The following is a 12,507-nucleotide window of genomic DNA, read 5'->3' on the forward strand; positions in this document are numbered from 1 at the left end:
TCTGTAGGTTAATTAACCATATAACCATATAACAATTACAGCACGGAAACAGGCCTTCTCGACCCTTCTAGTCCGTGCCGAACACGTATTCTCCCCTAGTCCCATACACCTGCGTTCAGACCATATCCAATTGGCTTTGGATAAGTGTAAATTGTCCCTAGTGGGTGTAGGATAGTGTTGATGTGCAGAGATCGCTGGTCCGCACAGACTCGGTGGGCCAAAGGGCCTGTTTCCACGCTGTAACTCCAAACTGAACTAAACTTGCACTCTCCTGCACACTAGGGACAATTTACAAATTTACCAAAGCCGATTAACTTACAAACCTGTACGTGTTTGGAGTGTGGGAGGGCCCAGACAAAGCCCATGTAGTCACAGGGTGCTGTCTGTACGGAGTTTCTGTGCCCTGTTGCATCACATACTGAGATGAGGAAAAACTTTCTTCACCCAGAGAGTTGTGAATCTGTGGAATTCTCTGCCACAGAAAGCAGTGGAGAAAGTTGTATATATAGCTCTTAGGGATAACGGAATCAAGGTGATATGGGGAGAAGGCAGGAGCGGGGTACTGATTCTGGATATTGAATGGTGGTGCTGGCTCAAAGGACCGAATGGCCTACTCCTGCACCTATTTTTCGATGTTTCTATGTTTCTATATTTCTTCACCTAAGACGTATATGTATATTGTAACTCCATGCCCAAGACAGCAGACTCCGTACAGACAGCACCCGTATTCACGACCGATCCCTGGTCTCTGGCGCTGTAAGGCAGCAACTCTACCGCTGCGCCACCGTGCCGCCCCCTAATATCCGGTGACATGAAATTCTTGGCAGTGTTTAGTTTAGTTTAGAGATCACTAACACTATTCTACACATACTAGGGACAATTGACAATTATACCAAGCCAAATTGCCTGCAAACCTGCACTCCTGTCTCTGGAGATAAGCCACTAGGCCACAGGGAGAACGTACAAACTCCATACAGACAGCACCCGCAGTCAGGATCGAACCGGTGTCTCTGGCGCTGTAAGGCAGCAACTCTAACCGTGCCCCTCTGTTTGATATCACGCCTACATTGGGCTGGTTTTGTGAGCTGAATCTTGATAGCAGCTGCCCACGGACTTCCGGCCATTGTCATGGTGTTGCTCTGAGCAGCTGCCGGGGGAAGTTCACTCAGCTGTTTATCAGGCCCCTGCATCAATGTTGAACCATTGCACAAGTGGGCTTGTGCACGATTTGTCTGACTCCTTGTACCACGGAGCAATAGCAAGCCTGAATCGGAAGTTTCCTTCCTATCTAGATTTCTGCCACGTCAACCTGATCTATTCCTCTCATGAGTTTGTACACCTCTATAAGATCACCCCTCATCCTCCTGCACTCTAAGGAATAGGTGACGTTTCAAGTTGGGACCCTTCTTCAGACTAATACTAAAATTAATTCAGGCTGAGATAGTGGGAGTTGAACTCACGACCTCCTAGATAATTGTCTGCTGTTGGTCCCAGTGGGTCAAACGTAGCCACGACTGAAGCAACGTCTCATTGTGAGTCTCTGACAAGTTAGGGTTCTCAGCACTTATCCCATCTGTTTTCTTTGAATGAATCACCTAGATCAAATCTTAGTTTAGTTTAGAGATACAGCGCGGAAGCAGGCTCTTTGGCCCACCTAGTCCTCATACACTAGTATGGTGCAGTGATGATACGGTGGTGCAGTGGTAGAGTTGCTGCCTTACAGGGCCAGAGATCCTGGTTCAGATTCAGATTCAGATTCAATTTAATTGTCATTGTCAGTGTACAGTACAGAGACAACGAAATGCATTAGATCCCAACTATGGGTGCTGTCTGTACGGAGTTTGTACGTTCTCCCCGTGACCTGCGTGGGTTTTCTCCAAGATCTTCAGTTTCCTCCCACACTCCAAAGACGTGCAAGTTTGTAGGTTAATTGGCTTGGTGTAAATGTAACAGTGTCCCTAGTGTGTGCGGGGGATGGCTGGTGGGTGTGGACTCGCTGGGCAGAAGGGTCGTTGTATCTCTAAACTAAAACTGAAAACTGAAACTAATGCACGCTTCTGACCGCTCCTCTCAGGCACGTGTCTGTACTTACAGACTTTGGGTTTTAGAGATACAACGTGGAAACTGGGTCTTCAACCCACCGTGTCCGCACCGACCAGCGATCACCCCACACACTAGCACGATCGTACACACTAGGGACAATTTACAATCTTTCCCGCAGCTCCTAACGGCCTCATGCAACTCCATTGATTCACGTACAAGGACGTGGTGTGTTGGAAATCCCTCTGGCAGAGACCTGATGCAGTTGTAAAATGTCCACGTAACAAGGTTTCCATTGATGTCAATACCTTGGTGGTAATCTTATATGGAGTGTGTAATCCACACGTAACCACTGTGTAATGGGCACTTTAGACTTTACTTTAGACTTTAGAGTTACAGCACGGAAACAGGCCCTTTGACCCACCAAATCCATATTGACCTGTACACACCAGCGCTATCCTAGACATTGGAGTCAATTTACAATTTTACTGAAGCCAATTAGCCAACAAACCCGCACGTCTTTGGAGTGTGGGAGGAAACTGGAGAAAACCCACGCAGGTCACGGGGAGAATGTACCAACTCTGTACAGACAGCACCCGTAGTCAGGATCGAACCCGAGACTCTGGCGCTGTAAGGCAGCAACTCTACCGCTGCGCCACCGTGCCGCCCCAGATTCATATTCATTGCTGTGTTGAAAATCCCTTTAGAGATTACCTGATGCAGTTGTTCAATGCCAACTTAAGCAGAGTTCTCATTGATGTCAAGGCTTTTGGTGGTAACAGTCAATAGACAATAGGTGCAGGAGTTGGCCATTCGGCCCTTCGAGCCAGCACCGCCATTCAATGTGATCATGGCTGATCATTGTCTGAAGAAGGGTTTCGGCCCGAAACGTTGCCTATTTCCTTCGCTCCATAGATGCTGCTGCACCCGCTGAGTTTCTCCAGCTTTTCTGTGTAACCATCCCCAATCAGTACCCCGTTCCTGCCTTATCCCCATATCCCCTGACTCCACTATTTTTAAGAGCTCTCTCTTGAAAGCATCCAGAGAACCTGCCTCCACCTCCCTCTGAGGCAGAGAATTCCACAGACTCACCACTCTCTGTGAGAAAACGTTTTTCCTCATCGCCGTTCTTACTCCTTATTCTTAAACTGTGGCCCCTGGTTCTGGACTCCCCGACATCGGGAACATGTTTCCTGCCTCTAGCGTGTCCAAACCCTTAATAATCTTATATGTTTCAATGAGATTTCCTCTCATCCTTCTAAACTCCAGAGTGTACAAGTCCAGCTGCTCCATTCTCTCAGCATTAGACCGTCCCGTCATCCCGAGAATTAGTCCTAGTCATAGAGTGATACAGCATGGAAACAGCCTCTCCGGCCCAACTTGCCCAACATGTCCCATCTACACTAGTCCCACCTGCCTGCGTTTGGCCCTCATCCCTCTAAACCTGTCCTATCCATGTACCTATCCAAATGTTTCTTAAACGTTGCGATAGTTCCTGCACTAAGATAGTAATCTTAAATGCAGTGTTGTATTCCACACAATAGCAGTACGACAGGACAAGAGACACTTATTAAACGTAGATGGGAGCATTATACAGCATCTGTATAAAGAGGAACAGAATATCGGCACAAAGTGCTGGAGTTACTCAGCGGGCCAGGCAGCATCTCTGGAGAAAAAGGATAGCTGATGTTTTGGGTAGAATCCTTCTTCAGACTTAAAGTAAAGGGGAGGGAGATGGATGGAGGTAGGAAATGGCCAGAACAAATCAATGTCGGCAACAGATGACCAAGGAAGGCCCAAGCTCAGAATGGCCCATTCGGAGTTAACTTTCAGTTCAGTTTCTGTGTTTATTGTCACGTGTACCGAGGTACAGCAAAAAGCTTTTGTTGCGTGCTAACCAGTCAGCGGAAAGACAATACATGATTACAATCGAGCCATCTACAGTGTACAGATACATGATAAGGGAATAATGTTTAGTGCAAGATAAATACAGTAAAATCCGATGAAAGATAGTCCGACATTTCTTGTCAGAACAAGTTAATATGAAACGTTTTTAGGTGGCAGAGAAGGGGGAGGGATGGGGATAGGTAGGGCATAGGGAGGGAGACTCTGATAGGGAGTGTCTAAATGTGTCATTCTGGCCCTCAGCATCAGTTTGTGTAGGAAGGAACTGCAGATGCCGGTTTACACCGAAGATAGACACAAAATGCTGGAGGAACTCAGCGGGACAGGCAGCATCTCTGGAGAGAAGGAATGGGTGGCGTTTCAGGTTGAGACCCTTCCTCTGACTGAGAGTCAGGGGAGAGGGAGACAGGATATAGAAGGGTAAGGTGTGAAAACACAGATCAAAGGGGACAATGACCAAGGAAATGTATTATGATCATGTGATAGGAGTAGAATTAGGCCATTCGGCCCATCGAGTCTACTCCGCCATTCAATCTTGGCTGATCTATCTCTCCATCCTAACCCCATTCTCCTGCCTTCTCCCCATAACCCCTGACACCCGTACTAATCAAGAATCTATCTATCTCTGCCTTAAATATATCTGCTGACTTGGCCTCCACAGCCTTCTGTGGCAAAGAATTCCACGGATTCACCACCCTCTGACTGAAGAAATTCCTCCTCATCTCATTCCAAAAAGAGCGTCCTTTAATCCTGAGGCTGAGTCCTAGACTCTCCCACAAGTGGAAACATCCTCTCCACATCCACTCTATCCAGGCCTTTCATTACTGTATGTTTCAATGACTTCTAAACTCATGGTATGTAGTTAGCGGAGGGGAGAGAGCGTGTTTGTCCCTGTTATGTGTTGCTAATGGCAAGGCTGTTGGATGTTATATCAATTGCAAGGGAAAAGGCAGAGCCAGAATTCAAGAGATTAATTGCTGCAATGTGCCACCGCAGATGGACTTTGGTCTTTGAAAGACTAGAAATTCCAGTTTTCTTGTGGTGTTCAGGCCTGTCCTTTGTACAGAGATGTCGGGGCGTATTTTGGCTTCAGCCACTGGGCTGTGGCAATGGGAACACAAGAAGAGGTGCTGCAGAAAAAACCTGCCAGAAACTGCTGGAGGAACAGAAACTGTTCAGTCTGAAGAAGGGTTTCGGCCCGAAACGTCGCTTATTTCCTTCGCTCCATAGATGCTGCTGCACCCCGCTGAGATTCTCCAGCATTTTTGTGTACCTTCGATCTTCCAGCATCTGTAGTTCCTTCTTGAACACAGAGACTGTTCAGGGTTTAGTTTAAATATATCTCTCTCTCTCCATCCCTCCCCCACCCACGTTGCACCAGCTTCCCCTTTTACTTGTTTTCACCCAACAAACAGCCAACAATGGCGTGTTCCCTATATCATTGTCACTTTTTTGCATATCTTTCATTCATTGTTCTTTATCTCTATATCTCTCCTTTTCCCTTATCCGGAACCAGTCTGAACAAAGGTCTCGACCCGAAATGTCACCCATTCCCTCTCTCCAGAGATGCTGCCTGTCCCGCTGAGTTACTCCAGCTTTTTGTGTCAGTCTTTAGTCTGGTTTAGTTTAGAGACACAGCGCGGAAACAGGCCCTTCGGCCCACCGAGTCTGCCCCAACCAGCGATCCCCGCACACTAACACTACACTGCACACACTAGGGACAATTGTTACATTCACATCAAACCAATTAACCTGCAAATGTGTACGTCTTTGGAGTGTGGTGTCTCTGAGAAAACCCACGCAGGTCACGGGCCACGCATCTCCCCTCCCCCTCCCCCTCTCCCTCCCTCCCCCTCCCCCCCCCTCTCCCTCCCCCTCCCCCTCCCCCCCTCCTCCCCCTCCCCCCTCTCCCCCACTCCCCAACTCTTTCCTCCCCCTCCCCCCTCCCCCGTCCCCCCCCCCCCTCCCCCTTCCACTCATCCTTCCCCTCCCCCTCCCCCATTCTTTCTCTCCGCCGCTCTCCCCCCCCCCTCTCCCCCTCCTCCCTCTCCCCCCCTCCTCTCATCCTTACCCTCTCCCTCCCCCACTCTCCTTCTCCCCCCCCTCTCCACCTCCCCCTCCTCCCTCTCCCCCTTCCTCTCATCCTTTCCCCTCCACCTCCCCCACTCTTTCTCTCCCCCTATCCCCCATTCCCTCTCTCTCTTACCTCTCTCTTTTTCTCTCTCTCACTGTCCCCCCTCTCCCCCTCCCTACCCTCCCTCCCTCCCTCCCTTTCCTCTCTTGCCCCTCTCTTCCCCTCTCTCCTCTCCCCAAATCTCTCCTCCTCTCTCTCCTCTCTCTCTCTCTCCCTTCACCAGTCTCCCCTCACACTCACCCACTCCTTCTTGCCCCTCCCACTCCCTCTCCAAATCTCTCCTCTCCTCTCTCTCTCTCTCTTTACCTCGTCTGCCCTCCCCCTCTCCTCCCTCACTCATCCCCTCACTCATTCCTCTAACACACCCAATATCAAAGATCCTATAGCGAGCAAGATAGATCACTCGACGAAAAAGACGTAGTACGGTCATGGGCAGATTCATGGGTAATTTTCGGCCCCATTTCCGTAACCGGCTTCCGTCTCCGCACCAAAGACCCCGTAGCGGAGCAAAGATACTAGTGCGGAGACTGAAGCCGGTTACGGAAACATCCTCGTAAAAATAAAAGTTCTTTGGTAAAAATCTTCTCCTCATTTTCAGAATTATAATTTATTAACACAAACTGTTCCCCCGCAACGTTGATTACACTGCGAGTCGGGTCGGGTCGGGTCGGGTCGGGTTACTGAAATGGATGAAAAAAAGGCCCACGTTCCGCTCCGTTGCGTACTACACATCAGCCCATTGCATTTAGAAGGAGTGGTCTATCTTGCTCCGCTATAGGATCTTTGCCCAGTACCCCCTTGCATCCCCACCCCCTCGCGCTCATCCTGACCCCACCCCTCTCCCTCTCCCATTGATCACCCATTCACACTTCTTCCATGTTATCCCACATTCTCATGCTGCCTGTCCCGCTGTGTTACTCCAGAGTTTTGTGTCTATCTTCGGTGTAAACCAGCATCTGCAGTTCCTTCCTACAAAACCTATCACTCTCTGCTTTTGCAATACCCAGTGACTTGGCCTCCACAGCCCTCTGTGGCAATGAGTTCCACAGATTAACTACCCTATGACTAAAGGGGCTGTCCCACTGTACGAAGTAATTCAAGAGCTCTCCAGAGTTTAAAAAAAAATCAAACTCGTGGTAAGCACGTAGAATGTACGTAGCGGGTACGTCGGAGCTCAGGATGTCTCTTAGCGGCTCGTAACGCTAACGGCAGGTACTCGGGAAACGCGGTAAGCTCGTGAAGACTCGTGAAGATTTTTCAACACGAGAGCCCCGAGTACCTACCAGCAGCCCCGAGTACCTACGAGCGGCCATTACCGAGTAATTCTCCGAGTTCGAATCTCGGGAGAACTCTTTGAATGAACTCGTACATTGGGACAGGCCCTTTAAGAAGTTCCTCCTCACCGCCTTTCTAAAAGAGTGCCCTCTAGAGGTTGTGGTGGGTTGGCCAGAGGCGTTGTGTACGGGTTGCTAACGGTGGCTGTTTCTCTATGTCCAGGTGGTTGTGGGCGACAAGGTGGTGCTGAACCCGGTGAATGCCGGGCAGCCTCTACATGCCAGCTGCCACGACCTACTGGACAACCCGGGCTGCAAGGAGGTAAGTCTATGATGGCACTGCTATCATTGCACGTTGTACTAGTCTACCATTGTGCTGATCTAGAGCAGTGGTTCCCAACATTATTTAGTTTGGCATCTTTTAATTTTTCTGTGGCCCCCCCTGACATTATTAGCGGAAAAAAACTACTTCAATATTATAATATCTTCCATAAAAATATCAGTGTCTATTAATTGCACATATATTCTCTATCAAAATTATTTTGTGGGTTTAATAAAACAACCATTTATAATCATACATTAAAAATATATTTCAACTACATAGATTTAAATTTATTAGAACTGAAATTTAGGAGGCAACATTAGGAGATAGCTCTGTGCCCCCCTTCATTGAACTGTGGCCCCCTAAATCCCAAACTTTTTCAGTGGCCCCACTGAAATTTGCCATATGGCCCCAGGGTGGGAATCACTGATCTAGAGTAAGACTTTAGACACAAAAAGCCGGAGTAACTCAGCGGGACAGGCAGCATCTCCGCAGAGAAGGAATGGGTGAGACGTTTCTGCCCCACCCTGGTCACCAGAACGACATCAATCCTGGATTAGAGGTGGATTAGTTACAGGGAGACACGTTGGACTTTAGAGATGCAACACGGAATCACCCCACACACTAGCACGATCCTACACACTAAGGACAATTTACCATCGTTCCCACAACTCCCAACGTCCTCCTGCTACGGGTTTCGGCCCGAAACGTTGCCTATTTCCTTCGCTCCATAGATGCTGCTGCACCCGCTGAGTTTCTCCAGCTTTTTTGTGTAACCTCCTCCTGCTACTCCATTGATTCACGTACAAGGAGGTGGTGTGTTGGAAATCCCTCTGGCAGACCTGATGCAGTTGTTAAATGACAACGTAACAAGGTTTCCATTGATGTCAATACCCTGGTGGTAATCTTATATGGAGTGTGTAATCCACACGTAACCACTGTGTAATGGATCAAGAGGCACTTTAGACTTTACTTTGGACTTGAGAGATACAGCACGGAAACAGGCCCTTCGGCCCACCGAGTCTGCGCTGACCAGCGATCAGCCTGCGATCACACTGGCACTATCCTACACACGAGGGACGATTTTAGCATTTTTACCAAAACTAATTTACCTACAAACCTGCACGTCTTTGGAGTGGTGGGGGAAAACCGGAGCACCCGGAGAAAACCCACGCAGGTCACGGGGAGAACGTACAAACTCCGTACAGACAGCACCCGTGGTCAGGATCGAACCGGGGTTTCTGGCGTTGTGAGGCAGCGGCTCTCCCGCTGCGCCACCGTGCCGTCGGGGATCCACATTTGTTCCCGCAGCTGACCTCGAGGGTGGGGTAGGCCAGACCCTAGACCCCGGTTCCCTCTCCCCTCTCCCCTCCTCGCCGACTCCATCCTCCCGGTCTCTGGTCTTCAGGGGATGAGCAGCGGTAGCTCGCTAGGCTCCGCCTACACGTTGCGGTCGTTGGCGGACGAGCAGCGGCTGGCCGTTTCACGTTGTGCGTTCTGTGTTTCGGGCTTGCGGTGAGAAAATTCACGGGCATTTCTCAATTCCAGGTGAACGCTGTGAACTGCAACACCAACTGGAAGGTCGCACTCTTTATGAAGTACAGTGATTACCGTGACGATGTTCTTAAAGGGGTCAGTGATGTCCTCCCCTCTCTCCTCCTCTCCTCCCATCCCCACCCCTCCTCCTGCCATTCCCTACGCCCCCCTCTCCCCCCATATCCTCCCATCCTCACTCCACCCCTCTCCTCTCTCCTCCCCTCCCCCTCCTCTCCTCCCATCCCCCTCCCCCTGCCTCCTCACCTCCCCTCCCCCTCTCCTCCTATCTCCCCTCCCCGCCTCTCCTCCCTATTCCCTCTCCTCGCATCCACTCTCCCCTTCTCTCCACTCCTCTCCTCTCCTCTCCTCTCCTCTCCTCTTCTCTCCTCTCCTCTCCTCTCCTCTCCTCTCCCCTCCTCTCCGCTCCTCACCTCTCCTCTCCTCTCCTCTCCTCTCCTCTCCCCTCTCCTCTCCTCCCCTCTCCTCCCATCCCCACTTCTCTCCTCTCCCCTCCTCTCCTCTCCTCTCCTCTCCTCCTCTCCTCCTCCCCTCCTTTCCTCTTCTCTCATCTCCCTCTCCTCTCCCCTCCTCTCCCCCTCCTCTCCTCCTCTCTCTCTCCTCCCCTCTCCTCCCATCCCCACTTCTCTCCTCTCCCCTCCTCTCCTCTCCTCTCCTCCCCTCATCTCTCCTCTCCCCTCCTCTCCTCTCCTCTCTCTTCTTCCTCTCTCCTCCCCTCCCCCCTCCTCTCCTCCCACCCCCTCTCCTGCCATTCCCTCCCCTCCCCTCTCCTCCCAGGCCACCCGCAGCCTCCGCGGTGTAACCTGAAGGGTTTTGTTGCTTGCCGTTGCGCAGGGTGACGTGGTGAGGCTGTTCCACGCCGAGCAGGAGAAGTTCCTCACTTGTGACGAGTACAAGAAGAAGCAGCACATCTTCTTGAGGACCACTCTACGCCAGTCAGCCACCTCAGCCACCAGCTCCAAGGCCCTCTGGGAAGTTGAGGTAAAACTCACTAGTGCATTACTCATAGAGTCATAGAGTGATAATAATAATAATAATAATAATTTTATTTCTATAGCACATTTAAAAACAACTCACGTTGACCACAGTGCTGTACATCAGTGCAGATATTAATGTGCTACATACAGTAGTACATAGATCTAACAATACATACGTACACTGTTTACAGCGCCCCCTCAGAGGGGCTCAAAAACGCTAGGGAGTAGAAACAGGTTTTGAGTCGTGACTTAAAGTAGTCGATGGAGGGGGCAGTTCTGATGAGGAGAGGGATGCTGTTTCACAGTGTAGGTGCCGAAACCGCAGTAGGTCGCCCCTGAGCTTATACCTGGACCGTGGCATAGTCAGTAGCCCCAAGTCGGCCGAGCTTAGGCACCTGGAGGTATAATGGTGGGTTAGAACATTTTTGATATAGTGGGGGGGGTGGGGGGGGCAAGCCTGTTAAGGGCTTTGTATACGAATAAGAGCAGCTTGAAGTTGACTCTGTACTGTACTGGGAGTCAGTGGATAGAGGCCAGAATCGGGGTGATGTGGTCCCTTTTACGGGCGCCCGTCAGAAGTCTCGCTGCGGCGTTTTGGACCAATTGCAGGCTGGACAGGGATGATTGGCGGACGCCAGTGATAGCGTGTGGAAACTGGCCCTTCGGCCCAACTTGCCCGCGCCAACCAACATGTCCCATCGACACTAGTCTCGCCTGCCCGTGTGTGGCCCGTATCTCTCCAAACCTGTCCTGTCCAAGCACCGAGCTCCCACAAGTCCTTGGTGGGGTGGGGTACCCAGGCACATCGACTCAGACCACGTACTAGAAAAGCAATTACTCATGAATCACCCACACATTTCACAGGGGCGTTTCACCCCAATGTTGTGTAGGAGGGAACTGCGGATGCTGGTGTACACTGCAGATAGACACAGAAGCTGGAGTAACTCAGCGGGACAGACAGCATCGCTGAAGAGAAGGGATGGGCGACGTTTCGGGTCCAGAGCAATGGGTCAGGGGAGAGATCTCTTGTTTTCACACCTTACCCTTTCATATCTCTATGCCTCCCTCTCCCCTGACTCTCAGTCTGAAGCCCCTATGTTGTTTTACTGCCCCCCCCCGTTTGACAACATTACACCAGACCCTTTGTGTTTGGTATGAGTGGTTGCTTGAAAAATGCATCGAGTCCACTTCGAACATCCATCACCACAGTGGCACCACAGTGGCACAGCGGTAGAGTTGCTCTGAGACCCGGGTTCGATCCTGACTACGGGTGCTGTCTGTACGGAGTTTGTACGCTCTCCCCGTGACCACGTAGATGCTCTGGTTTCCTCCCACACTCCAAAGACTTGCAGGTTTGTAGGTTAATTGGCTTATTTGAGAGTTGTAAATTGTCCCTGGTGTATGTAGCACAGTGCCAGTGTACGGGTATCACTGGTCAGCGCGGACTCGGGCCTGTTTCCGTGCTGCATTTGTAAAACTAAAAACACAAACTACTGTAAATAATTGACTGAATTTTGTGCTGCATCTCTAAACGGAACTAAAGTAAACTACCTGGTCCTAGCACTTGACATGTCCACCCTGTGAGAATGGTTGTGACTGTCTACGCTATCTATCCCTCTCATCATTTGATGTACAAAGCTCTCCTGGATGTCCGGTTAATTGAAGGGTTTTCTCCTGCTGCAGGTGGTGCATCATGACGCGTGTCGGGGCGGTGCAGGACATTGGAATAGTCTGCTACGATTCAAGCATCTCGCTACAGGGAACTACTTGGCAGCTGAGGTAGGGAGAGTATTGCTGTGCTTGGGGTAGCTACCCCACACGCTCCAGACTGGTATATGTACGCGGAGGAATGAATGAATGAATGAATGTATGAATGAGTGAATGATTGAATGAATGGATGAATGAATGGATGAATGAATGAATGATTGAATGAATGGATGAATGGATGAATGAATGATTGAATGAATGAATGAATGAATGAATGATTGATTGAATGAATGAATGAATGAGTGGGTGAATGAGTGAGTGAGTGAGTGTGAATGAGTGTGAGTGAATGAGTATGAGTGAATGAGTGTGAATGAGTGAATGAGTGTGAGTGAATGAGCGAGCGTGTGTCAGTGTGAGTGAGTGAGCGAGTGTGAGTGAGTGAGTGTGAGTGAATGAGTGTGAGTGAGTGAGTGAGTGTGTGTGAGTGAATGAGTGTGTGTGAGTGAATGAGTGTGAGTGAGTGAGTGAGCGAGTGAGTGAGTGTGAGTGAGTGAGTGTGTGTGAGTGAGTGTGAGTGAATGAGTGTGTGTGAGT

General features: G+C 50.1%; 1 protein-coding gene across 2 annotated transcripts in view; it reads left to right on the forward strand.

Moving 5' to 3' along the window:
- Nucleotides 1-12,507, forward strand: part of itpr2 (inositol 1,4,5-trisphosphate receptor, type 2) — a 387,486-nt gene that overhangs the window by 80,120 nt on the left and 294,859 nt on the right. For both annotated transcript variants that reach the window (XR_008725216.1, XM_055652809.1), the window contains exons 6-9: nt 7,577-7,675; nt 9,224-9,307; nt 10,064-10,210; nt 11,890-11,985. Coding sequence is in view for 1 of the 2 variants with exons in the window: in XM_055652809.1 (XP_055508784.1) it covers nt 7,577-7,675; nt 9,224-9,307; nt 10,064-10,210; nt 11,890-11,985 (426 nt within the window). In the remaining variant the exon portion in view is untranslated. The remainder of the gene's footprint in view (nt 1-7,576; nt 7,676-9,223; nt 9,308-10,063; nt 10,211-11,889; nt 11,986-12,507) is intronic.

The sequence above is a fragment of the Leucoraja erinacea genome, chromosome 22 (genome assembly GCF_028641065.1).
Source record: "Leucoraja erinacea ecotype New England chromosome 22, Leri_hhj_1, whole genome shotgun sequence".
NCBI lineage: Eukaryota > Metazoa > Chordata > Chondrichthyes > Rajiformes > Rajidae > Leucoraja > Leucoraja erinaceus.